Genomic DNA, 25691 nt, shown 5'->3' with positions numbered 1-25691 from the left:
TGACAAGGCAAGGGGAAAGCTCCAGCTCAGACTGGGTCAGAGGAGGTCTGGGCAAGGCAGGTTGGAGCCCTGTTAGTGAAAACTCCAACCCAGGTGCTGCACAGCCAACCCAGCTGTGCCCTACTATGAAAATCAAACCTCTGAGACTTGGGGGTACTCCCAGGGGCCATCCAGATGGGGCTTGGCAGAAATACCATTCAGGAGGAGCTGTCCCTGGCTGCACTGGGCACAGAACTCCCTCCCCAGCCCCTAGCTGAGCCTTCCACAGAGTGCCAGTTCCCCATGAAAGTTCTGCTGCTGTGAGGTGGCTTCATCCCCACCTTGAGTAACACAAAGCTTTCCATCCTTCCTCCCCAACACGTGGCCAGGGGAGGTGGCAGAAATAAACCCCTCAGCTGCTATCCTGGGAAACCTCCCTTATTACACCTGGTGCACAGCAAAAAAAAAATAAAATGTAAGTGCATGGCCTTGCCCCACCATGCACATGAGGCTGGAGCATGTGTGCAAGTGTTCTCCTGCCCCAGGTTCTAAATCTTGTACAGTGTCAATGCTGCAATATTCCTGAAGAAGTTCCCAGAGCCAAGTATTTATCACCCCCATGAACAAGTAACAAGGCACCTTGCTCTGACTGGAGATGTGCTAGCACTTCCAGGAATGATTGTGTGTGATGTGAACTCAGCCTCTGGTTCAAAATATTGTGCAGAGGAATAATAAATCTCAGTACTAAATTGCTGTCCCATTTAAGCTTTGATTAGACTCTGATGGTCTGTTCACCCTGGAGCTGCTGGTATTAATCTGCATGCTAAACCCTAATTATAAACTGCTCGTGGCATTTCCAGATGACATCAAGATGTTTGGGATTAAAAGAAACCCTGATGCTGAGTTTACAGCTTGGAAGGACTGTAGACTACCTGATCCCCACAGATGTAATAATGCACCTCTGTGTGGGGAGGAGAGAAAAAAGGGGGCTTTGGTCCAAGTGTGTAGGAGTTTGTGAGGGACAGGTCTGGCTCCAGACCCCGATACCTGCACACACCCCCAAAATCTCCCCCACACCTGTACAGGGATGTGAGATCCTGCAGGTGCTCCCTGTCTCCAGCTCCACGCAGATCTTACCCAGCTCTGCCTGCAGCAAGTGCAGAAGGGCTTGAGGCCAGGCACAAAAGCAAACCAGCGTGATGGGATGACTGGAGGAAAACTTTCTGGGGTGGAAGAATTCTGGTTTGGCTCCACAGCACTGCAGCATCAAGGAGTCAGCAGTGGGGATATCACTGGGCTGGGCATGGGACATTGAGGATGCAGGCTGAGAAGAGGCAGAGAGATGCTCTGAATCAACATCTCTCATCAGCTCTCCCCTAAGGAGCTGTGGCTGTTTTGGGTGAAGGGCTGTGTTGGATCAATCCCTCTCCAAAGCTGCCACGGACCTAGGAGAGGAGTAAACATCATTTGTGCCCTCCTGCCCTCTGAATCACCAATCTAAACTGCTTGTAGCCCATCCAGGCACTCAGGAGAGCAAAGCTGGAGGGCATTCAGCATGTCTTCATGGAGCAGAAATAGATGGTGTGTGCATTTTGGTCAGGTTTCCTACAGGCACAGGCACTTGTTCTAGCTGTCAGCTCCTGCTCCTCACTTCCTCCCTGCATTATTATTTATTTTTTTCTTTATTTCTAGGATGAAACACATTTGGCAGATCAAAAAACGGCTCTAAGACTTTACACACTGAAAATTAATTAGGAGAGACCCAAAGGACTTTCCCTCACTGAGCAAAACACTTCTTCACCTGAGGGCCGTGCACACACCTGAGTATCACAGGTTCTTCTGCCTGGTTTCTTTTATTTAAACCCAGGTGGAAGAAAAGCTATTTAGAGCACCTGAAAGAAGGAGGCAATCTATGCTACAAAATGTGGTGTTGATGGTGAGTGAAGAAGGTTTGTCTTTCTCAGTGCTTTGCACCTTCCTGCAGCCACCAATGCCAACCCCAAGGTGTTTGAGCTGCCACGGGGATTTTACAGCTGCTCATCTGCTCTGGGTGTTTCTTGTTGGTTCCAAGATCCTTGAGAGGCTCATCAGGTCCTGTTTCTGAGGGTTTATATTTGGGCAGCCCACATTTTGGAGCTGGGAACCACAGGAGCAGCTGGTTCTGGACTTCATGGGAAACATCAAGAATCAAAAATACACTCCAGCTAGGGACTTTCTCACTGGCATTTTGGGGTGCTTGTGATTTTCCATGAGAAAAGAAAGCAGAAGCAAAATGTGCTGGTCATCTGCAGAGATGCAGATATTTGGGTTTCCCCTTCTTGAAATGCAGCTAGGGAAAGGAAAATGGGGGAGTTTGTGGTTTCTGCTTCACTTTCTCCCAGACTTGAACATTATCACAGCATAGAGGAGGTAGGTTTTGAGGCAAGGCTCCAGCTGGTGAGTCTCACTGATGTCCTTCAAAATGACAACTACTTTTGGGAGCAGGAAGGGCTAAACTGAGGCCTGGCTGTGGTGTGAGGCTGACCCTTTCAGCTGTGGGTGCTTTACCTGGCAGACTTCTGGTTGTTTCAGGACTTTTGGGCTTTTTCTTCTTCACCCTTGTTAGAAGCAGCTCAGAAGCTCCTGCCCTGCTTGGAGTGTGAGCATAAGACAAGCATTTTCTGGACAGCTGGGAAAGGGAGCAATGGGGCTGGAGAGGAAAAGTGGGATGGGAAGATGGGCAGGAAAGGGAGTTACCTGTGCAGCTTGACAGCAGAGCAATGGTGAGGCAGGAAATAAATGTCTGATCAACTTCTTGATGGCCTGTGGAATGTTAAAAGGGTAATAATAACAGAGATAATTGAGAGATGAACTGCAGCTCTGTGCAGTTTTGAAGGCTGCCCACTGCTCCCAGTCTCCCTTCTGGGACAGAGTTGTCAGAGTTCCCACTGGATTTAGCTCGTCCATCCCACCCAGTGACAGAAATGCAGTGGTGTTGCAGGAGGCACCTGGGAAAGGAGGGCTTCAGGTCACGTTCAGAATGTGAATCAGGCACCTTATATTGGAATTAAGCTTCAGTCTTGGAGCTGGGCTCTTCCTCTTCCCAGGGGAAATTCAGACTGTATTCCCAAAGCCAGGAGCATTGTCTGAAGGATGCACTTAGACATGGGGAGATCTCATCAGGGATGTCAGTGATGCCACTGCTGAAGGTGGCACAGAGACCTCTTGGTCTGGTTTCTGTGGCTCCTGCTGACACCCCCAAGGCTGAGAGCAGACCCCAGTGCCCGTGGAAAGGGATGTTTGTGGCTGGGTCTCTGCAGCACCCACTCAGGAAAGCCAGCTGCAACACCCACCTGAAGCAGATCAGGGGGAAAAAGAGGGTAAAGCCCAGCTCACCAAGAAAGGAGGCAGCAGCCAGGTATTTGGGAAAGGCAGAGAAAAGGGCATTTCATGATCAGGGTGTGTAGAGGTGACCACCCACCCTGCCTTGCCTGAACCCAGAGAGCCAGGGTACAAGATGCCAGCATGCAAAAACCAGTCAGACGCAGCCTTGCACACCCATGTGAAGGCACAACTCCCTCCCCATCCAACATGTGAACACACACCACAGGACAGCACGCAGATCCTCCCTCAGATGCAGAAAAAGTCACTCTGTGCTGCATACAGAGATGCACCCACAGCATTTTGGGTGCTCGTACACCCACACTCTCCTGTGCACACGCACGACTTGTCCCAAAGTTGGGGTTTTTTTTGGCCTTTCCACCCAGTACCCATCAGTTTTGTCTACCCCCCGAACAGGGAACAGCAGAGTTCTGCAGCCCTGCCCTGCTCTTTTGGGTCTTTGAGACTGCAAAGGGTAAACTGGGATGGGGGGGGGGGGCTGAAAGCAAACTAATGATGAAAATGTCTCCTCCATGCCTGCGCCTTAATTAAATGCATGGAGAGGCTCGGGGAAGCACATCTGTTTTCAATCTGGAGCCCTTTGATGGCATCAAATGTTCTTTCCCTAGATCAGGGGGGATGGAAATTGTGGGCTGGCTGTGGCAGCTCGGAGCCTTTCCTGGCCCGCGGCTCCGGCCCCTCGCCCGTCCTGGGGCCCTTCTGCGGCAGCTCCGAGGGCATTACCTGTCCTGTCCCTGTCCCTGTCCCCAGGGGCCACCAGGGCCACCACACGCTCTGCTTGCCGGCCCGAGCAGCTCCGACAGCGTCTTCGGTTTTTTGTTTTTATTTTTCTCTTCCCTTCTGTTCTTTTTTTCACTTTACTCCCCTTTCGGTCTGTTTCTCTCAGTTCTCTGCTGCACTTTTTCTTCCTCTTTTTTTTTTTTTTTTTTTTTTTTTTTTTTCTATTTTCCCTTCTTCCTTTCCGCTGTCCTGTTCGCACTTTCTCTTCCATTACCCTTGCTCACCTTTTCATCTGCATTTCTCATTTTCGCTATTTCTCTCTCCCCAGCCCCAGCGGCGCGTCCACCCTCCCCTCCCCTCCCCTCCCCTCCAGGTGCAGCTCCGGCTGCCAAAGTTGGGGCGGGGGGTCCTGCCCAGCACCGGGGGCTCCCCGGGGGCTCCCAGTGCCACGTCCCGCCGGGGCCGCCCTCCCGCGGGTGCCCGGAGCGGAGCGGAGCCGCCCCCGCCGTTTGAAGTGCGGGCAGGAGGGGAGGGGAGGGGAGGGCAGGGGCGGAGGGAGCGGAGCCGGCGGCAGCGGGGGCGGAGAGGACGGGGCGCACCCGCCCCAGCGGCCCCACAGCCGCCCTGCGCCTCTCGGCCGGCGGCAGCTCCCGGCGCCCCGAGCCGGCCGCCGCCTCTCCCCTCCGGCATGTTTTAAACCCGGCCCTACCCGCTCCCCTTCGGGCTTCCCTAGCCGCCGCCGTCGGGTCCCGTTCTCCCCCGCTCCTCTCCTTGCGCACCCCCCCTCGCAGGGCCGGGGGGCGCCCGCGGGGGGCGAGGGCAGAAAAGCCCCGCTCGGCACCATGGCGTCCAGCTATGCCCACGCCATGGAGAGGCAGGCCCTGCTGCCCGCCCGCCTCGACGGCCCCGCCGGCCTGGACAATTTACAAGCCAAGAAGAACTTCTCCGTGAGTCACCTGCTGGACCTGGAGGAGGCGGGCGACATGGTGGCCGCCCAGGCGGAGGAGGGAGGCGGCGAGCCCGGCCGGAGCTTGTTGGAGTCCCCCGGGCTGACCAGCGGCAGCGACACCCCGCAGCAGGACAGTAAGTGCGGGGACATCCTCCCCTTCCGTCTCTGGCCGGCTCCGAGGGGGCTCCAGCGGTGCTTAGCCCGGCTTCCCCCGCTCCCCGAGCCGCCCTTCCCGGCCGTGCGGGGAGCCCGGCGGGGTCGGCACCCACCCTTGGTTAACCCCACCGAGCTGCCCTTCGCCCGTCGGGTCCCGTGCCGGGGCTCCTGCACCCTGTGGGGAAGCGGAGAACATCCCGGGGAGCATCGGCCCCCTCCTCCGGTCCTTGCCGGGCCGGGCTGAGAGCGGCGCTTGGCTGGACGGGGCAAGGCGCTGAGCCTCCCTCCATCCCCTCCATCCATCCCCTCCATCCATCCCCTCCATCCATCCCCTCCATCCATCCCCTCCATCCATCCCCTCCATCCATCCATCCATCCATCCCCTCCATCCATCCCCTCCATCCATCCCCTCCATCCATCCCCACCATCCATCCCCTCCATCCATCCCCTCCATCCATCCATCCCCTCCATCCCCTTCATCCCATCCATCCATCCCCTCCATCCATCCATCCCATCCATCCATCCCCTCCATCCATCCCCACCATCCCCACCATCCATCCCCTCCATCCTCCCGTCCCTCCGGCCCGGTGTTTTTGCGGGACTCGGGGATGGGGATGGGCTCCGGCATTGTGCGATGCCCCTGCCGGGAGCGTCGGGGCTCGCAAACCTCCCGAGGGTGCGTGCGGGGCTCCCGAGCGGAGCCGCAGGTTCCCTCCCCGCCGGGCCCCGGTTCTCCCTGGCTCCCACCCGGACAGGGGGGCAGGACAGGGGGAAAGGACAGGGGGGCAGAGCCGGCTCTGAAGTGCCCGTCCCGAAGAGTCCGAGCTCGGCATCTCGGATGCAGCCACGGAGCCCGGCGGGATGGGGCGGCGTTTTCCAAGGGCAGCGCTGTCAGGGAGGCTGATGGGGGTGTGCAGGGTCAGTAACCCCCCTTCACCCCGCTCTCTGTTAAAATAATCACATCCCCGGCCGCAGGGACTGCCCGGGAGCTCCGTGCGGGTCCGGGCTGGCCGCGGCTGCGGACACGGGCTCGCTTCCGAGGGAGCTTCCCGGCGAAAAAAGAGGGAAAAAGAACCAAAACGGAACGAGAAGCGAACGAAAACGCCAATTGCAATTTTCGTTCGCTTTTCGATTTTTTTTGTTGGTTTTTTTTTTTGTTGTTGTTGTTGGGTTTTTTCCCCCCCCTCGGGGAGCCGCCTCCGACCCTCCTTTTCCCCCATGGATCCGACGTGGTTTTTTCGGTATTCCGAAGGAAACCGAGCTGGGGAAGAGGGAAACCTTCCCGAAAGCAGCCGCTCCTTGCGGGAGCGCCCGTGGCATCCCCGAGCCCGGCCGGATGCGCTCCCGGCGGGGAGCATCCTCCAGGAGCGGGCTGGGGAGCGGCTCCTCTGCCCCCCGAGAGCCGCACCGACCGCCGCTGGGACACGGCTAAAAAATATTTCCCTTCCCAGGACCCGAAAAAGTGCAATTTCTGCCTCTAAAAGTGTGTATTTTAGTGGGGAAGGCAGCGATTGCGGCTGCCCCCGATTCAGCTCCTTGTGCCGCTGGAGAATCCCCGAGATCTCAAATGCAGACAAGTTTGGTTTGTTTTTTTTATTTCTGCTCCGTACCTAATTTAGTTTATCATATTTAATATGGATTTATTCCGGATTTACTCCGATTTACTCCTGATTTGCCAACTGTGAGCTTGGGCAGCGTGAAAAAGGGGAAAACTGCGTTTCACCAACACTCACCTTGCTTTTAGAACATGTAAAGAACCCCCCTAAAAAAGCAGTTCCAGGGCTTGTTTTGTAGCCAGCACTGCTGAGCAGGAACCAAACTACAGCTACAAAGGATTTATAAATTATATAAATCTATAAAAGTTTTAATACCGTTGCGGTGAATTAGAAAGTTTTAGAAGTATTCTAAAGCAAGCAACGACAAAGAAAAGAAAGGAGGAGGAATAAATTCTCCCAGGTTTATTGGGCAGAACTGGCATCAGGGTTTTCTGGCTCTCTCATGGATGCATTTAGCACGTCCCTGGAGGCTCCGTGCCTCAGTTTCCCTACCTGCTGCGTGTGTTCTGTGAAGTGCTCTGCAATCCATGCAGGAAGAGGACGGGAGTTAGGAAGTGCAACAGAGCTACGAGCTTTTTTTCTGGGTGGAAAATGAGAACTGGTTCAGTGGAAAAGCTAACACGGGGCTCAGTTACTCTCCGTGTTTTTAAGTGAGAAAAGGTAAAAGCCGTTTGAAGAAATCGTGGATTTCTCAAGAATACTAAAAATGTTCTTCCAACCTGAAGGAAAAACAGCTGATCTGCCACTGATTTCTGTCCCAAACTGAAGTGAAAAACCGAATTATTTGTGCTGTTTCTGTTAACAGAAATTAAGAGTAGTTTGCCGCAGAAACGACAAAAGGTTTTATTTGGGCGTTTGAAATCGAAGGAATTATTTCACCACTATTTTATTTGAGAGAGGTTCAGGGTAAAATATTTCTCTTATTAAAAAGAAGAAAACATTCCTGGGAGTAGCTGTGATTCTGATATTTACAGGGAGAGCTGTCCGTGGGTTAAGGAGCTGTCATTCTCACCAACTCCAACTCCTGCCTCTGAACACCTTCCCCTAAAAGCTGATAAACATCAGGGCAAAGCTCCCTGCCTCTGCTGCTTAGCTGGGAAGGCTTTGCAATCCCAGTTTCCAATTTGTCACAAAATAACCTGTTAATGATGGCACGATTTTCACTAACCCTGGCTAAAGCTGGGATGGAAATGCAGTCCCAGCTCAGCTGAGGGGATCCCCCAAGCTTCCTAGAAAAGGCAGTGAGCTCCTATTGCTTTTGTGCCCTTTGAGGGTGACAGGAACCTGTCAGTTACCTGTGGGCTCCCAGAGTTTGTGGCTCTGGGGTAATTCTCAATTATTTGTTTTTTTTTTAGATTTTTGCCTTCTGCTTTTTCTTTTATTTTTTTCATGTTGTTCTTGGTTGGTTTATTTGAAACTCGCTGTTGATGGCTCATAAAATGGTGTGGAGAAAGCATGAACAGCAAAAGAAAAATTGTTACGCTGGGATTCCTTTTGTAAGGAGTGAGTAAACTGTGCTGCAGTCCATTACGTGCTCAAGCCCTGTGTTTTGGGGTTATTGCTGTCCTTTAATCTCTCTTCAGTATAAAAGTACTGGCAGTCAGGGGGCTGACAGATTCTATTCTATCAATTAAAGCTGGCCACAGGTTGCCTGAGTCCCCCCATGATTTTTTTTCTGTCCCAGTGAGCATTGTGACCCCTCAGCAGTGCTGCTGCTGCTTCTCCAGGAAATCCCAAAAACCCTGCTGGGACAAGGTGAGTGATTTCCTCTGCTCAGGCAGGTCAAGCAGAGCTTCAGTTTGGCTTCAGCCCCTCTTCTCTGGCAGCAGGTTGAGGAAGAGCTTTTTCTCACTGTTTGGTGATAGCATTTTGCAGAGAAATAGGTGAATTTCAGGAAAGGACTGGCAAATTCAGGGAGGGCTGAGTTTGGCTGCTCACTGCAGCAGGGTTTGGAGGCAGCCTCCAAACACAGACTGGAAGGATGAGCTGGGGCAGAGATCTCTCCCTTGCTGCCTGGGCTTAAACCCTCTCTGACTGCTGCTCCTGGCTGTCTGAAACAGGATCCTGAGCTGCAGGGCTTTGCTCTGCTCCCACATGGCTGCTGATTTTGCCTTAATTGCCTCGTTCTAATCAGAACAAGTGAGGTTGCTGCGGGAGTAAAAAGAGTGTGTCTGAGTACTGAATTGTCCGTGCCTCCCCATCCTTCACAAAACAAATATGCCTTCGTGAAAAGAGGTGGAAAAGCTCTGTCACTGCTTGGAAATGTGGAAAGGAGTTCCTTGGGCTGCTGAGTTGCTGAGGATGAAGGCGAGAAGAAGCGCCTGGGACAACTGCAGGGTTTTCTTCGTAAACCTCTGCTTTATCCTGGAGTATTAAGCATTTCTTTTGTTAGTAAATCACAGCCTTTATTCCCAGAAGATGCTGAGTCTGTAGACAGGGGATGTACAACCAATAGATAGAGGAGGGAAAAGCTGATTAAACCTAGGAGTTTTCTTCCTGTCTTGTCCTGCTGATGGAAAAAGAATCTTGGGGCAGCAGCTGGTGCCGGTGTCCACAGGTTACACCGGGGTGAGCCAGGGAATCCGGCCAGTGCCTCAATATCCCCACAGACAACAACAAATCTTCCTCAAGATAAACTCTCCAGAGTTCTCCTCTTCCAGAAACCGATGCAGGAAAAGCAAGGATCAGATCATTATCGATTTTTAAAGCGCTTGTTTTAAAATATCCGCGTGAGAAGCGCGGTTCTTTGTCGGGAAAATCTTTGCGCGTGCCGGTTCCGCTGCGCGTATCCTCGAGGCTCCGAGGAGAGTTCGCTTGACTAAAGGTTGAGCAACAGGTAACTAACACCAAGGAATTGTTAGGAGTTGGATTAACACCTTTCCATTTATGTTCCTGGGGTGTATCTGTCTGATTTTTGGCCTCAGGCTGGCAGATGCGTGGTTATTGCAGCGAGTATCGCCGTGTCAGATATTTTCCTTGCATCTCTGAATCCTGCAGTTTGAAGTGGGAAAATGTTTTGTGTTTGTTCTGTAAATTTCTGCAGCTTCTGGACAAAAACAAAAGATGGGAATATGGCTCTGCCACATATCTGGAGTCTTAAAAAGGCACAAAGAAATAAATGAAAGTGGTCAAGGTGCTGTTATTAGCAAAGAAAAAAGAGCCATGTGAATTTAGAGGAGGGAGCTGGCTCTGTTTGTGAGTGCTTTTCCTTTTGATGGGTGAGAAGAAACTTCTATTTGTTTGTGAATTTCACTTTTTTGATCAGAATCAGTTTTGCTTCCTGGTTCTCATGGTCTCATAATTTGCTGATGGTATTTGTGTTTTCAATCCATCCACTCAGAGCTTCCAACTTTTTAATTTGAAAAAGATTTTGCCGAAGGTTTTTACTTTCCCTCCTTCCCCCCTTAATGTAATGAAAACATTTCCATGAAAATTAGATTTTGAAATCTCTCATAAAACTGAAAGGTTTGGTCTAAACTGCTCGAACTCTTTTAATGAACATCAGCTTTCTGTCATCTGCACCGAGTTTCCACTGCTAGCCAGTCTATTTTCCATCTTTTTGATGATGTATAAAGCAGTGATTGCATGGGAAAATATTATCTCAGGGTTAATTTGTGCAGGCCTTACTCACACGAGTCATTGCATGCGATTCAATGGACCACTTATGTGTGTGCCAGTTGATGAGTATTAGTGTTTGAAGACTTGACCAGCAGCTTTGAGTCATGCAAAAAAAGTCCTTTTTTTTTATTTTTTTATTTTGGCTGGTGGAGTGATTTTGTGCGGGCACGGAATGGTTTTGCTGTCTGCAGTCAGGAGCTCGATCCTTTTGCCTTCAAAATTCGGCAGAAGTGCAGAATTCATCAAAATCTGCGATGTGAGGAAGCCTGAGAGGAAAAGAGCAAGAACACGGACAGAGCATAAGCAGGAGGGGCTGGGAGAGTTGGGTCTTTGACAAGGCAGACACAGGACTGCAATTCCTTCAAGGATGTATTTTTATTTTTCCCCTCGGTAACCGAGTTGACTCCCATGGTTTTTGACATCACCAGAATGACTTGATGGGATTATAGGTGTTTATTCCTGCTTGAGAGTTGTTTATGATATATTTAATCGTTTTTGAAACCCATATTAAGTAGCCCTGAGGGAGCTGTGTTCCTGCTGGGCCTCTGTTGCATAATGAAGTACATCACGAATATTTACCAAGTGTCACAGTATTCCAGACTTGGGCCTCTGTTTCTGGGGAGGATGAATCACTGCACTGCTGGTTCCCCACCCTGCTCGCCTTTCCTAAAGGAGCTTTGGATTTTGGGGTGGGTTGTGGAGATTTGAAGTGAGAATCATCACAGTCTGGCTAGAGGAGCTGTTGTCCACGGCTCTGATGTTTGAACTGTCCTCTTGGCTTTACAGGGCATAGAAAAGCTCCTCAGCTTCTGCTTGGGTGGTGGAGCAGGTTTTAAGGCTGGTTCCCCCAAGAAAAACCTGTGGGAAATATCTTCAGAACCTGCTGGCTGCTCTGGTGGGAGAGCAGACAGCTCAAAGGAGGGGTGAAATCCCAGAGGGTTCAGAAGGTTTGGAGAGAAGGATGGCTCCTCCTGAGGGGGAAATGCAGCAGAAACCTGAGCTCTTACTGGAAATCCACTGGAAATCTCTACGGAGGCTCTGTGTTACAGGCTGTTGTGAATGGTTTTATGGAATTCCAGAATGGGTTGGAAGGGCCTTAAAGACCATCCAGTTCCAGCCTGGACACCTTCACTATCCCAGGTGCCCTGTCCAACCTGGCCTTGGACACTTCCAGGATCCAGGGGCAGCCAGAACTTCTCTGTGCACCCTGTGCCAGGCCCTCACCAGCCTCACAGGGAAGAATTCTGGTTTATTCCTTAGCTGGAGATAATTTGAAGTTTTTCACGGCCTCGCTCACCTCTGTGCTGTAAATGTAAGTTTGCCCTGTCTTTCCTTCCCTGCCCTGCTCCTGCTGCACTTTGGGGGCATCACAGGAGAGAAGTTCCTTTCAAGTGAGGATGTCTGGAGGACTCTGGTTGAGAGGGGAAGGGAGCAGTGGTGCCAAAGCTGAGGGCCACCTCCTGCAGTGGAAAGCCTGGCATCTGCAAGGGTGAGTCTGTGAAGGCCAAGAGGGAAGGGAAGCCTGATGAGCAAGCCAGGGAGCATCTATTTCAGTTTTGATAGCGTTCAGGGCTCCTCTCTCACCTCCAGAGGCCGAGAAAAGGTTACAGCAGTGTTTAAAGCACTATCCCAGACAGTCTGGATTTCATACGTGCCCATATGAAGCGAACATTTGCCTTGGGGTGGCAGCCCAGGACATGCTGGTGCCTTGTGTTCCTGGAAGGGAAGCTTAGATGAGAGGCAAAGGGAGCCAGCTGCGCTCTTAACAAATCACTACATCCTATTGCAGCATCCAATTCATATTCCACCCAAATTTCCCCCCATTCTGGCTGGAGAAATTTTCCTACAGGAGAAACTCCAGCCAGTCAGCAAGACTGCTGGGCAGGGCAAACATCCAAAGAGACGCTCAAGATCTGGCTGGGACCCTCTCCACGTCCTGATGAGCTGCTCAGGCAGCAAAACTGCTTTTGCACCGAGAGCTGGAACTCATCAGGAGCTTGGGGACGTCGCTTCCTGCTCTGAGCCCACCAGCAGATGAACTTCTCCTGTGGCCTCCTTGACCAAAGCAAAATCAAAGTTACCCGTGGTCCTGCCAGTCTGGGGCAAGAGGGAATTGCCAGCAGCAGCTGCTGAGTGGGCAGACTTGGAAAAGGAAAAGGGAATCGGGCTCTGAAGGGAGCAGCAGGGCACTGGGATCAAAGCAGGGTGCCTGGTGCTGGTGGAACAACAGAGGGTGGCAGCATCCAAGGAGCTTCCAGCCCTCTCAGTGTAGGTGCAGTGAAGGTTGAGTTGGTTTTGAGCTCACAGGGGAATGGAATAGTTGGTTTGCTCTGGGGTTTGCTGGTGGATGAGTGGTGGGAGAGCTGCAGTGCCAGCGAGGCCCTCAAGACCTGCTCAGTGCCTGTGGAAATCATCTTCTTTTTTTGGAAGTGTCGCTAATACGATCCACATTTGTTTTTTAAAAAAAAAATAGAAAGGGGATGCTTGCAGCTTTCAAAGAGCTGTCACTTCTCCCCGTGTCAGCTCAGCCGCGTCGGGGCTCTGTGGGGATGGATTGGACTTAAAAGGGAAAAGTGCCTGAGCCGTAACAGTGAAAACAGAGTGTTAATGCTCTGGGCCTGCTGCTGCAGAGATCTGGCCTTGCTGGTGGCTCTGCAGGCAGCTCCTGTCCCCACGATGCCTGGGCTGGTTTCCATAAAGCTTTACAGCCCTGTTCCTACCTTGCGGCTGAAACGCCCGGAGCGTTCCGTGCTGGTTGTCCTGCCAGCAGCCTCCCCTTTACCCCTGGGTGGAGGGCACAGAGCAGAGGTTTGTGAGTCCAGCACAGAGCTCCTGCTTGGGGTGGATGGTTCCTGTGCTGACAGGGCTGGAGACCAGGCTGTGTCCCAGGGAAGGCTGCCTGTCCAGTGCTGAGTCCTTGAGCTTGTCAGAGGAAATGCTTTGGTGATTTCACACTGAGGGAGAGGAAAAAAGCTCTCCAGCCCAGCCCAGGGCTGAGCTCTGCCTGCTGCTGCCTTTGCTGTGAGTGCTGATGGGGCTCTGTGTCTCTCCAGGGGAGCTGAGGCGGAAGCACGCCGTGGATTTGATGCACACACAGGGCAGCCCCTCGAGGAGGGAGTTTGCTCCGTGTGTTCCCCAGGCAGAGAGGGTCACTCCACTTGGGAGAGCTGCAGGACAGGTTTTTAGGGTCAGCTGTGTGCTGGTGCTGGGAGCAGCCTACCCAGAAAAGGCTTGCACCCAAAATCTCAGTTGGAACAGAAGGGCTCTTCTCCCTCCAAACATCAGACCAGATGACCCAGCCTGTCTTTTGTTGCTCAAATATGCCTTTGTGTGTTGGCCACAGAATCCTGAGGTCTGTTTTTCTGTGTACTGCCAGAACTTGACCAAGATCACCTTGCCATGTCTCAGTTTTCCTGCCAATATAACTGGGTGCAGCCCTGGACCCTCGTTAGGGGCTTTGGAGTTTTCTGGCTGTAAGTGTTATTTGAGAGCTTGGCTTAAACATCTATTTGGGAAGATTCTCCTCCTTCTTCACCATCCCCAGCAACCTGCTCCTTCACCTGGATTCACCTGGATGTGAAATCTCCTGAACATCTTGAGGTGCCTGGGCTCTCCACAAGCCCAAAGGATGCAGGGAGCAGCACGTGCCCATCAGCTGGAAGGTCCCCAGAGCGTTTGGTGGCAGGCAGTGAAATTCCCAGCGGCTGCTTGGGATGGTCACACTCCTTTTCTTGGCTCTAGGCTGCTCTTGAATGTTTGGCCAAAAAAGATCGTTTAACTTAGAGTTTGTTTCATTTGGAAAACTTCTGATACGTGTCATGGAAACTAGGAGGACTGCTCAGGAATAAATGCTTGCAGCACTGTGCTTGTTTGTGATTTGTTTTTCATTGTTTCTCCTCATCTTTTTTAAATTTTTTTTTTTTTTTTTTTTAAATCAACTAATCAGTAAAAAGAAACAATCACCTGTGATTTAGGAGAGGAATCTCTCACTGTAAATAATAAATTAGTGTCAGGAGACCAGGCAGACAGAATGGTTGATGAATATCCTGCAGGCTGAAAGTTGTTTATCAAGCCTGTTTGAAGACTTATGACTAACAAGCTCATTTACAGAGCTTGGAGTCTGTTCATGAACCGTTCTCCAGCTGGGAGGATGTGGGAATCATCAGAAAATGTATTCACAAGTTACTCGATCATTTAAAAAAACGATCAAACAAACAAAGACTGGTTTTTGGAAGGGAACTGTAAATTCCTCTTCCCCAACCCCCCACCCCACTGGGTTTTCTGAGGCATTCCCGTTAGGAAAAAGCAGGGCCTGGAGAAGAATGCAGAGCCCCACGTCGCTCACTAATGACCTATTTTGGTGCAAACCCTCCTGCTCAATGCCCTGCCACCAGCCAAGCCCTCCAGCTGCGGGAGAGCTGCTCCCCCTCGGGAGCCCTGCCACGGATCCGGCTCGTCTCCACCAGTGATTCCCAGTAGAGACATTTGGCTTGCTGGGGGAAGAGGCTGCCCGTGCTCCTCTGGTGAGATCACAGAGATTTCCCCACATCACAGCTCAGTGTTTCTGTGTGGTGCCCTGGAAGGGAGGGCAGCACGGGATCTGCTGCTGTCAAGTGCCAGGGGGGATGAGCTGGCAGCAGAGAGGCTCCGTCGGGGCTCTGAGGATCCAAACTCTTTGCAAATCTGCTTGCCTGGCCTTGGACCAGCTCTCCTGCTCGATGCAAAACGCCACATCTTTATGAGAGGCAGATGTTTTTCACCCCCGGCATGTCCTACAGCTGGTGGGGCATCCTCTCACTGTGCTGCTGGGCCAGGGGCAGGGCTCCAGGTGGGCTCTCTTTGGGCAGGCTGTGAGTCAGAAAGAGTCCAGAGAAGAGGCAAAAACAGCTCCAGCTCCAGTTTAGCAGGAAAGAAGAGGCTGAGAGAACTCAGCCTCAAGTATAAGCTGATTTCCAACCCCACCTACTGCTGTTGCAGATATAAGTGAGGCAGTAGGGAAATCCTCCCAGGTCTAGAGAGGATAAGGAAACCTTGAAAGAGATTTCCTTGGAGGGAAACCTTGTTGAGACTTCAATCACAGCTCTGATGGAGACAAACATCTCAAGGAATAAACAGTGAAGAGCTCATCCTACCTCAGGAGGGGAATCTTCCCAGGTTTCAGTGGTTGTGTGACTTTAGTGGGAACTAAACTTTAGTGGGGTTGTTTAATCCTGAATTTCATCTTTTCTGGCCAACACAATGGTGCTGCCCCTGAATTTCCCCCACGTTCCAGGCAAGTTGGTGTGCTGTGTTCAGCTGGGATGTCTGTGGGGCAAGAGGCACCCATGGAGCTGAGGGGAAGCGTGAGGATGGGGAAGGGTCACAGTCCCTGGGTGGAATGATGGAAAAGGAAAACTAGGATGTGATTAGCAGGAGAACCACCCCAGAAAGCTGCCCTTCATCAGTCTGGGCAGGTTCATCTTTGACTTGATGTACTTTGTGTGTTCCTCTGAGCAGAGAGAGGATGTCTGGAGGAGGTTACAGCCAGCAAGTGAAGGGGATGCCTTGTTCTGGGAGGGTTGAAGAGCTCTGCATGGAGCTGGATGCTGAATCCTGGTTTTCTTGCTTTTTGATGCCTGGTTCCCTGTTCTCCCTGCCTCTCTTGCTGCACCCATGGTGCTGCTCTCCAGGAATCCTCAGAAGGACTTTGCTCCCTGCTCTGCTTCCCTGATCTCCGCTCTGAGTGGGAGCACTTGGGATTGTGTCAGGTATCGCGGTCCCTTTTGGGCCACGCAGTGCCAAGGGCTCTTCCAGACACTTGTGATGATGGATTGGAATCCACATATCTGTGACTTTCTAGGTAGAAATCTTTCTCCCCCCTGCCTTTAAATCCATCAGAAGAAGGTGGAATGAGAGCCAGTGGCTGTGAGCAAAAGCCAGACATGCATTCAGAGGAGGTAGGAAACACATTTTTTAGCTGTGAGATGCTGTGTAATCACTAGAAATAACTCCAAAGGAGAGAGCTGGCTGCTGCATCCATGAATGTCTGGAAGCCCTTTTGGAAGAGCAGCTTTTGTCAGCCATGAGTTGTTGGTCTCACTGGTGGGGTAACTGGGTGAAATGCTGTGGCTGAGGCTCACACAGAAACTGAGGAGCTCAGCTCTGGCCGAGGGACAGAGGATGTGCTGCACAATCCCATGGCTGGGATGTTCCTGCCAGGAAATCAGAACACAGGACCAGATGGAGAACGCAGATCTGCTTGGTACGAGTCTGTTTACAGGTTTGAACCAAAACATAGTGAGAAACACAACAGGAAAGCAATGTCCTCATCTCTGATCAGAACTCAGGCCCTTATGGGAACCAGCTGCCACACGTTTATGGGACAATCCCCTCTCCCAAATCCCACTGTTGGGAATAACAGAGATAGCAAAGCCTCTGCAGAGCTGTGAAGGGAAAACATCAGCCATGGGAATAGCCCAACTTTCTCCTGTATTTCAGCACCTCTTCAGAGTTTACTGCAGCTCTGAAGGCAACAGGCTGTTGTGTGTGTGATTTCTGCTGTTTCTGGCCAGGTTTAAGCTCTGAGCGAGCGGTGTCTCCTGTAACTGCAACCCTGCCAGCTTCGGGTAGAATGAGGAAAACAGGGAGAGCTGCAAATCTAATCAGAGGTGGGAAGAGGGATAAAGGTGCTCAGCATCCTCGTGGGACAGAGCATGGCTGAAGTGGTGGGGTGAGCTCCCTGGGGAGGTCAGAGGTGGCTGTGCAGGCCTGGCACCAAGGGAAGGAAGCAGCAGGGATTGCAGGGTTGGGATGATCGGAGCAGTCACCCCGCGTCCTCACTCCGCTGCACGTTCAGTTGTGGCCAGCAGGGAAAGAGCTGCTAAACCAGGAATGCCCAAAGAGCTGCAGAGGGGCAGCTTTTCCAGGAGGCTTCATAAAACAAAGCCCTCATGGCTGGTTCTCTGCTCCACCACTGAGCAATGGGAGCCTTTCTCCGCCTCGCTGGCGCGGTCATTTTCCAGCACCGATGCTCGGCGTCTGCGGACATGTGGTCATGGGTGTGCTGCTGGCCAAGGAGTATGGAGTTGTGGAGGTTTCCAAATGTCTTCTGTTCCTAGAAGGGACATTGAGTAAAAAATGTGCAGAGAAATGGTTTGGCAAGAGGTTTGGTTTGGAGGAATTATGCTTTCCTTCAGTATGATTAATAACGGGGACGTGGGGGAAAGATCAAAATAATCAAACTGCTTTAAAGGCTTTGCTGGGCTGAGCCATGTTCAAAATTCAGTCTGGGTGTGAAAAGTCAGGTGGTCTCTGAATTTGTCCCAGATCCTCCAGGCAGGAGGATCAGGCTTCTGAATCAATCCTGGTGCTTCCCTAAGTGTGTGAAACCTGCCCCAGGCAGAGCCCTGGCCGCATCTCCGGGGTGTTTGGTGTCACCGTGTGGTGCCCACCTACATCTTGTCGTGTGTCACAGCTGAGACAGGGCCTGGGAGGATCCTGTGCTGCAGAGACCATCCCTGGAGACCACCATCATCTTTGGCAGGTCCTTCTGAAAACACACTTACTCACCTTGATGGTATTCACAGGAGGTACCACGAACTCTCTGTGACGCAGATGGATTTTGCTGCAGGTTGTGCACTGGCTGTTAATTCTGTTTTGGGGCATTTTCTTTGTAAAGAGAAAAATTCTCGCATACCTTCGAGAGAGAGGCAGGTACCTCGTGGAGAAACTGCCCACCCTGAGCTGAGCTGGTCCTGTTGCTTGTTTTGAGAGGGTTGAGATGATGCTGAACCCACTGGAGTCGGGGATGTTGTCATTAGCTGACAGCAGGAGCTGCAGGGGAAGCAGCACTTTGGTCTTTCCTCTGACAGTCACAAGAGCCAAAGAGAAGGGGACCTTCCTACCTAAAAAATGAAGCCTGGCACTTCTCAAGTGAATTGCTTCTATATCGAGAGAAAAATGATTTTCTGTTCAAATGTAGCAGGCAGAGAAGTTCTGTCAATTCTGGCTGGACAGGGGAAGCCGCCTCCAAATTAAAGCAATTTCGGAGAAAGCAACTGCTTTGGGTACTTTGTTTCATTTAAAAGCAGCATCTAAGTTGAAGAAGAATTTAAAAAAAAGAGAGAAAGATTTGATAAGCCTCAAAAAGGCAAAAATCTCTTTTTTTTTTCTCTCGGATTTTGCATGGTAGAACTTTTCGAAGCCCCAAAGAAGTCAGCTCTAAGCAGGCTTTTAAAATGGAGAGCTAAAAGCCATCGGTGGGTGCCAGTGCGCTGTGTGCTGGGGGAAGGGATGGTGCTGCGGGACGATTTGGGGAGATGCAGAGGGGCTTTTCTGTTATTCTGGTGCCATCTACTGGTCCAAGCCCTCCGGAAGGATCTGTGGCAGCGGGGAATGGAACACGGACGGCCGGAGTGGGGTGGCCAGCATCCCCCCAGGAGCAGGGGCTGCGTTCCCTCCCTGCAGGGCTCACAGATACAGCCCCATCATCTCCATCTCTGCTTTCCCCACGATTAATAGTTAAAAACACCAAAATCTGGAGCTTGGTCTGCTCTTCCAGCTCTGCTCTTTCCAGGAAGGTGAGGTGGGGGTTGCATGAAGGTGGCAGTGTGTGGCAATGCTGCTCCTGCCACTGTGCATCTCCAGGGATGCCCATGGAGCAACCTGGGCTGAGCTCTGCTGGGATTTTCCCTTGTTTTGTTAGAGCAGCAGTGTGAGACTCTGGGTTCTTGGGTCTGTAAAATCTTGGGCTCACCCAGCTACCTGGTATTAATAATCCTCTTTCCTTTTACCGAGCCACCAGGTTTTCAAAAAACTTATAGGAGCCGAATTATCTTCACAATTGCTGTTCAAATGGTCAAAACGCGGTTGAAATTGGCCAATTCCTCAAAAACTGCCAGGACATCAGAGGCAAAGAGCGTGTTGCATTGTAAGAATTTCCTCTGCTAAGCCAGTTGAAACCAGCTGGGAAAGCTGGAAGGGAGGGATTTGGGATTTGAGGGCAGTCTCCTCTCTGAACCCCCAGCTCCTGCAGGAGGCTGCTGCGAGCTCTGCCCCGTGGCTTCTCCTCCATCGCTGCCTCTCTCCTGCTTGCCACACATTCCAGGCTGGCTTTGCTCTCCCCAGGGCTGGGCCAGCCCCGTGTGGCACATCCCTGAGGAGAGGATGTCCTCTCTGTTGTGGCTGCTTCAAAGTGCCACGGCCCGTCCTCGGCTCGCTTCGCTCCAGCGTGGCGAGCTGGGCTTTGAGCAAGGCACAGCCAGCCTTGAGCTCAGCCAGCACAGGGTGTAAGGAAGATGGGAAGAAGAAGAGAGGAGCAAATCTTTGGTGGGGTTTTCCAACAGCTTTTTTCCTCCTTTTTTATTTTGCAGTTTAAAGGCAAGACCCACAGCAGGAGACCTAATGGCTCAGGAGCAGCATCTCTGCCGAGAGGAGGCATTTCCTCTCCTGTAATCCCTTTGGTTACTATCTGTAGCAACTTTTAAAGTCTTTGGGTTTCAAGCCTTTCACATTTATTTCCTCTATTTCCTCTAATGATTTGAGAGAAGTCAGAGCCCTTTCTGTGTGAAAACTGGAAGCCTGGGGAGTAGGTGGAACAGTCCTCAGTAACTGGGACTGCCCGGTGGGACAGGACATCCCAAAGTCTGGGCAGCTGCAGGGATTTGGTGCTGTTTTGGGGCAGCCTGGCCTGTTTCAGCCATTGCTGGTGGAGCTATGGGGCAGATCTGTGATTAGGGTGGCCATGGGCACCCTTCTCTCTGGGCATGGCTCTGGGGGAGTGCAGCACCAGGGCTCCCAAGGCAGGCGATGAGGATGGGACACCTGATTTTATTCCTGGCAGGTAACCAGGAAAGGGTGGAACCCATGCCCAGGACGGAGAGTTTTGGTATTTTATGGTTCCATAAAACTGCCAGAGCAACTGAGAAACAAATGCCTGGCCAACAGAAGGGGTTTGGGGAGAAATCTGTAGGTTTTATCACAGCCTGGGCTCAGCAAGCAAGAGGACTTGAAGTCAGCATAAATGATAATCTTTGGGAGTATTTTAGCTCCCCTGAGCAGAGTCCTGTTAGCCAGAAGAAAATGTAATATTTGTTTTAGTAACTCATCCATCCTTCATCAGGGATGAGTTTTCCAGCTTAAAAGGAGATTTTCATCTCCAGCTCCTGTAATGCTCCTAATGCTGGGACCTGATTTGGTTGAAATACGACTTGAGTTTATTTTGCGTTGGAGACTTGGGGTTTTCTTCCTGTTGGTTTTGATTCAGGAAAGTGTCTCTGTTCATCAGGGGGCACTTAAAGTATCTGCTGAGTAAAAGCAGTGTCTAAGCTGGGAGAGGTCCGTGCATCCGCTGTGAGTTGGGCAGGAATGAGCCCGTGGCAGCGGATGACAGCGGTTTGATGCACTCCTTCCCGTCAGATGTTGGGAAATAAAACAGGATTCCGGGACACTCATTTGATGATGTTGGCTTGGTCTCCCTGCGAGTCGCTGTGGAAGGAGAATAAATCTAAAAGGCCTTTTTTTTATTATTTTTTTTTTTTTTCCCTAAAGGAGTCTAGGGTCTGTCTTCCAGGCTCTGCCCTATGGAAATTGCCATTGTGGACCAGGAAATGGCTGAAATTTTCCTGTGCATTGCCTCAAGTGGGGCTTTTCAACCTTTAGCTCTGTACCTGACAGTGAGTGGTTGGAACACTTCAGCTTTTAAAACAAAACAACTGACTTAACAACAGGCCATTACTACCAGGATGCCAATTTTTGCCTGCTTCACTAAACAGAGTGCCCAGAGCCTTTATGGGAATTCCTGGCTGAATGTTCCAGCACAGCAAGACCAAAGCCCAGTCTCAGCGTTGCTGTGACTCCTTGAAGGACCGTGGCTTTCTGTAAGAATCCAGAAATGGAGCAACATTTCTGTTGTTTGTCCTGTTCTCCAGTAAGGTATTAATCTTGTCTGTCACTGACAGAAAGGCTTCCAAATATGTCTGGGTAAACCAGGATTTATTAAAAAATTAAGTAGAAAATAGCATGATGTTTAGTATGTCACTGAAGTGAAAAATATACATTTTAGAGTGTTTAATACATGGAGTAAAGATGGAAGAAAAATAGTGTGGTTCTTAGCTCTCCTTCTTCTTTCTTCTCCATGATTCTGCAGTTTATAAGAGCACAAAGAGTGATGGGTTGAAAGTTTTAGTTACGTAAGTAGATATAGAAAACTTATTTATTAATATATAAAAACAATACACGTGTCCATTGTTAATTGGGTAAAAATGGATATAAAGATAAAACAGCCGCGTGGTTCAGGGCCATTTTGTGCCATCAGAGCCAAAGTGAGACAGGTTATAGTGATTTGAACTGGAGAGGCCTGCCAAGTCTTTGATAACATCCTAATAAACACAAGAATCAAGATCCTAATGAACTTTAGAGTTTTCTTCCTGACCTGGAGAACTGAGATAAACAGAGCTCCCCGTGAAAGAGCTCAGCTCAGAAGAGACCGAGAAATTCATTTCAAGAAGTGCAGCATCAAGCAGCGAAAAAAGTTTCAGCTTTCAGTTATCTATTTTATTTTTATTTTATGCTTCAGATTATGGGGTGGTGTTAAAACCTGGGGTGAAAAAAGCACAACTCCGTCAGTGTGCGGTGGAAGGATGAGACTCAGCCAGCTTTAAGGTTAAAAAAGGAGCAGAGAATGCACTGAGAGAAGGCATAGCCAGTCTGGAGCCTGTGTCGATGCTGATCTCCAGCAGGGGCAGTAGCACAGTTCTCAGCTTAGGATGCCTGAATATTTAATATTTAATTTAATTTAATATTTAATATATTGAATATTTAAGTTGGTCCTGCTTTGGCTGCTCCTGCTGCGCGTGAACGACTCGGAGCGGCACAGCCATGGCAGAGCTCTCCCCTCTCCTCAGCCCAGTAAAGACTCACAGATACACTTCATTTCAAGCCTGGTGACAATTCCTGGCCTTGCAGGAGCAGGGGTTAACTGGTACAGTCTGGATTTACAAGTGCTGGAGCGGTCAGGCTGCATGCCACGGGCTACAGCTGCCTGCAAAAAGAGCTCGTTTTCCCCTTTCCTCTCCGTTGGTGCCACACAAGTCCTGTGAATGGTTAAATCTCCTTCCAGGACAAGGTAAACAAAGGGTATCTGCCCAATAAACCCCTGTCTCTGTCGGCCTGGGGAAGGAAACAGAAAAGCTCTTGCCAAGCAGAGGGACGGGAACGTTTTCCAGCTCACCGAGCAGGCTCCGGGTTTGTGGCAGGAAAACCTGGCTCAGACTGACCTCTCTGGAGCCCCCTTTGAGGGGCAGAGATTGTTTCTGGGCTGGGAGAATCCCTGTCTCATTTTCCAGGTTAACTAAAGCCAGCCCTGGTGCAGTGCAGGCAGCCAGCGATGGCCTTTCCCTTCGCCAGGCGTGCGCGCTCTCCCGCGTGGACACGGCATTCATCCCAAGCAAACACCAGCAAGGATTCCCAGCTCTGAGCTTTTCCTTTTCCAGAGCCAGAGTGGAAAAAACTTCTTTTTCCTGAGGAGTTTGGTGGCAAAGCTCTTCCCTCCTCCCGAGGAGGTGGGAATAATGCAGGGACAGGGAAGGGAGGCTGCCTTGTGGCTGAGTTGTGCAGGATCAGGAGGTGATGGAGCTCCCAAACCTCCATGCTGTTGACCTCAGTCTATCCCAGCTGACCATCCAGCCTGGAGGAATGGGATACTCTTCTCCTACTCCTCCTTAACCTAATGAGCTGTGGGGCTAAGGAGCTTGGGGGTGTCTTTGCAGCCCACTTAGAGCTTAGCAGCCATCAGCTTAGCGAGGCCCTTGCAGAAACCAGGCATGCCAAGCCTGGCTGAACTCGGCAGTGAGCTGCAGAGAGGGATACCACCAATCCCAAACCAAGCAGCAGCCTCCTGAGAGAGGGGCAGGAAGTGCTGAATTCCCAATCCCCCCGCCGAACCGGCAGCTCGTGCCGAGCATTGTAGCCGAGCGTGTTTGCAGCGTTTTTATGGGGCATAATCTGTTGTCATCAAAGCCCGTGGCAAATTCCGTACTTTGTGCAGCTGACGCTAAATAGGTCTTTTGAAGGTTGTAATTTCTCGTTTAAGCGATGCCAGTTGCGAATACTTTGCGTTGAGGAATAACCCCTTAGCGCCAAATAAAATACAGTGGAAGTCTGTGGCGTGTTTTTCAGCGTATTGTTAGTTACAGCCCTCCTGACAGAGCACATTCTATGCTGAAGATAAATGCTTGGGAGCCTCTTGCCAATTTATGTCCGAAAGGGCTTTTCTTGGATGTCCTCCTCGCTGTGGAAAATGCTTTTCTGTTTTTCCAGCAAACATTTAATGAGCTGTGCTTAAAAGAAAAAGAGGGCCTATTTCAGGAGCAGCCCGTCGTGCTTTAGTTCTCTCCCAGCCGCTTTGGGGTTCTTTGGGTGCTCTTTGTTACGCCACACTGCACGGCAGTGCTCCTTGTGTAACATTTTGCACGTTCCAGGACCTGTGTGGGGGATGTTTCAGTCCACCCAGTGCCACTCTGGCGTGTCCCCCGTGCCTGGGGTGGAAGGACATTTGCAGCTGACCCATACCAGAACATCCAGGCTCTGTCCAGCTGTTGGCACATCAGGACACTGATGGATTCCCATGCTGGAATTCAATTTCTGTGACCCCAGAGGAGCCTGGAGAGTTGGTGTGAGTGGCCAGGGGTGTGGAGGATGTGCCCACAGACATCTGGGCTAGTGGTGGCCCGTGGCCAGGAGCCTCACAGCTGCTCACTGGTTCCAGCTCAGCATGTCCAGCACCTGGCTGGGCCCTGGGGCTGTCCAGAGAGGGCGTTCAGCCCTGCTCCCCTGCTCTGGGAGATGTGTGGAGAGCTGCATGAGGAAGAGGGAGAGGGAGGAAGCATCCCTGACAGGGAACCACCTGCACCCTTGCTGACACGACCAGAGAGGTTGGCAGAGATTTCCTAAGTGAAGCTGAAGGCTCTTGAGGTTTCTGTGAGCAGCCAGGAGCAGCTGAGCTTTCTTTCCTTGGGATGAGGTGGTTTCAGAAGTCCCCTTGAGGGATGCTGCTGGTGAAGCAGAGAGAAAGCCCATCCCATGGATTCTTCTGTGTGAATCTAAATCACAGGTGTGGGGTTGTGGGTCAGTAGGTCAGCGAGGCTGAGGGAGGGTCTGCACTGCAGCAGTGGGTGATCTGAGGCTCTGTGCCCTGCTGGCACTGGCAGGGAAATGGCACTGCAGGACTCCCAAACACACCAACTATCATTTGTGCCTGCAGCTGAAATCAAACAGCTGCTCTATGTACCTTTATACCACACTGAAAGCGGTTTTGTTACCTGCTGTTACCTTATTTTCTGTGCTGTGAAGGCCAACACACAGCACATGTGTTGGGAATGTAATGCCACTGCATCCCACTTGGGATTTATTTGGAGGTGATTTGCTTTTTGTCTGCACCCCTCTAAGCAGAGGGCTGCTGGATGAGTTATGAGCAAAGACATGGTCGACAGTCCACCTCTACTTCAGGGCCATATGGAATTTTCTTGTGCTTTTTGACCTTCACTGGCCCTGGCACATGGCCCTCTAGCTTGCTTTGGGGACCTCTGACCATGAAAAAAATCTGTGTAAATCACACTAATCACCCCTCCAGTCCTGAATCTGGTGGAAGGTAATTTGATTATTTCAGGGTGGCTTTGATGTGAATAGGTTTAAATCTCCAATTCCATACATTGTTGAATGTGGTCTTGAGGCTAGGCTCTCTCTAAATATTCTCAAGCATTGTTTTTCCAGTGAAAAACATCACTTAACTCCCAAAAGTTTTGCTGAGTAGTACTTTTATTGTTCAGTGAACATCTTTTCCTACATTTCCATTGCAATTCATATTCCCATAGCAGTGTTTCTTGGCTTAAGAATACTTTGTACTCGATTTACTTTATTTTTACTTTAATTGTTAGCAAAAAAAAATTAATGAAATAATAAATTATTTTACCAGAGGTTTGATAAAGAAAATCATAAAATGTGTGTGTGGAGAAATCTGTTTAAAAACTTCTCCCTTAAACATAATGGCATTTCTGGACATGAGTAACACTAGGAAGTTTGAAAAAATGCCCATGCTAACAGGCTGGGGGACAGGAATTTGCTGTATTTGACAGGCTGGATATGAGAAGGATGCAGCACTGCGAATTCGACAGCACAGCCTTGCCAATGTGTCTAGACAGCCCATCTCTATGGGGGAGAGAAAAGCTTATTTCTTGGAGCTGCTCCAGTGAGACCAGACCACTTCTGGTCTCCTTTATCCATGGAGACTTTCCATCCAGGCTTTGGTTTTGTGCTGGGCTGGCTCAGCCCTCGCTGCCTGGTGGCTGAAGATCCAC

General features: G+C 50.8%; 2 protein-coding genes and 1 long non-coding RNA gene across 4 annotated transcripts in view; 2 read left to right on the top strand and 1 right to left on the bottom strand.

The window, feature by feature from the left end:
- GORAB (golgin, RAB6 interacting) overlaps nucleotides 1-2773 on the top strand; it is a 29034-nt gene extending 26261 nt beyond the window's left edge. Inside the window, exon 7 of the mRNA XM_086842418.1 lies at nucleotides 1672-2773. The gene's annotated coding sequence lies outside the window, so the exon portion shown is untranslated. The remainder of the gene's footprint in view (nucleotides 1-1671) is intronic.
- On the bottom strand, nucleotides 1-4411 carry LOC111932655 (uncharacterized). Of its 2 annotated transcripts, none has more exons than XR_015273940.1 (4): nucleotides 4084-4411; nucleotides 2716-2781; nucleotides 2527-2606; nucleotides 1-1424 (listed from the first exon to the last, which is right to left on the bottom strand). It is a non-coding gene; the product is annotated as an uncharacterized LOC111932655 (long non-coding RNA). The 2 variants fall into 2 exon arrangements; XR_002866246.2 differs by lacking the exon at nucleotides 4084-4411 and adding an exon at nucleotides 3014-3310.
- Nucleotides 4412-4670: 259 nt separating this feature from the next.
- The window catches only part of PRRX1 (paired related homeobox 1), a 38190-nt gene continuing 17169 nt past the window's right edge, over nucleotides 4671-25691 (top strand). Inside the window, exon 1 of the mRNA XM_086842415.1 lies at nucleotides 4671-5163. Within this exon, the coding sequence (XP_086698541.1) occupies nucleotides 4923-5163 (241 nt within the window). The 5' untranslated portion in view covers nucleotides 4671-4922. The remainder of the gene's footprint in view (nucleotides 5164-25691) is intronic.

The sequence above is a fragment of the Cyanistes caeruleus genome, chromosome 9 (assembly GCF_971803275.1).
Source record: "Cyanistes caeruleus chromosome 9, bCyaCae1.hap1.1, whole genome shotgun sequence".
In the NCBI taxonomy this organism is placed as follows: domain Eukaryota; kingdom Metazoa; phylum Chordata; class Aves; order Passeriformes; family Paridae; genus Cyanistes; species Cyanistes caeruleus.
This window is presented reverse-complemented; position numbering and strand designations above follow the sequence as displayed.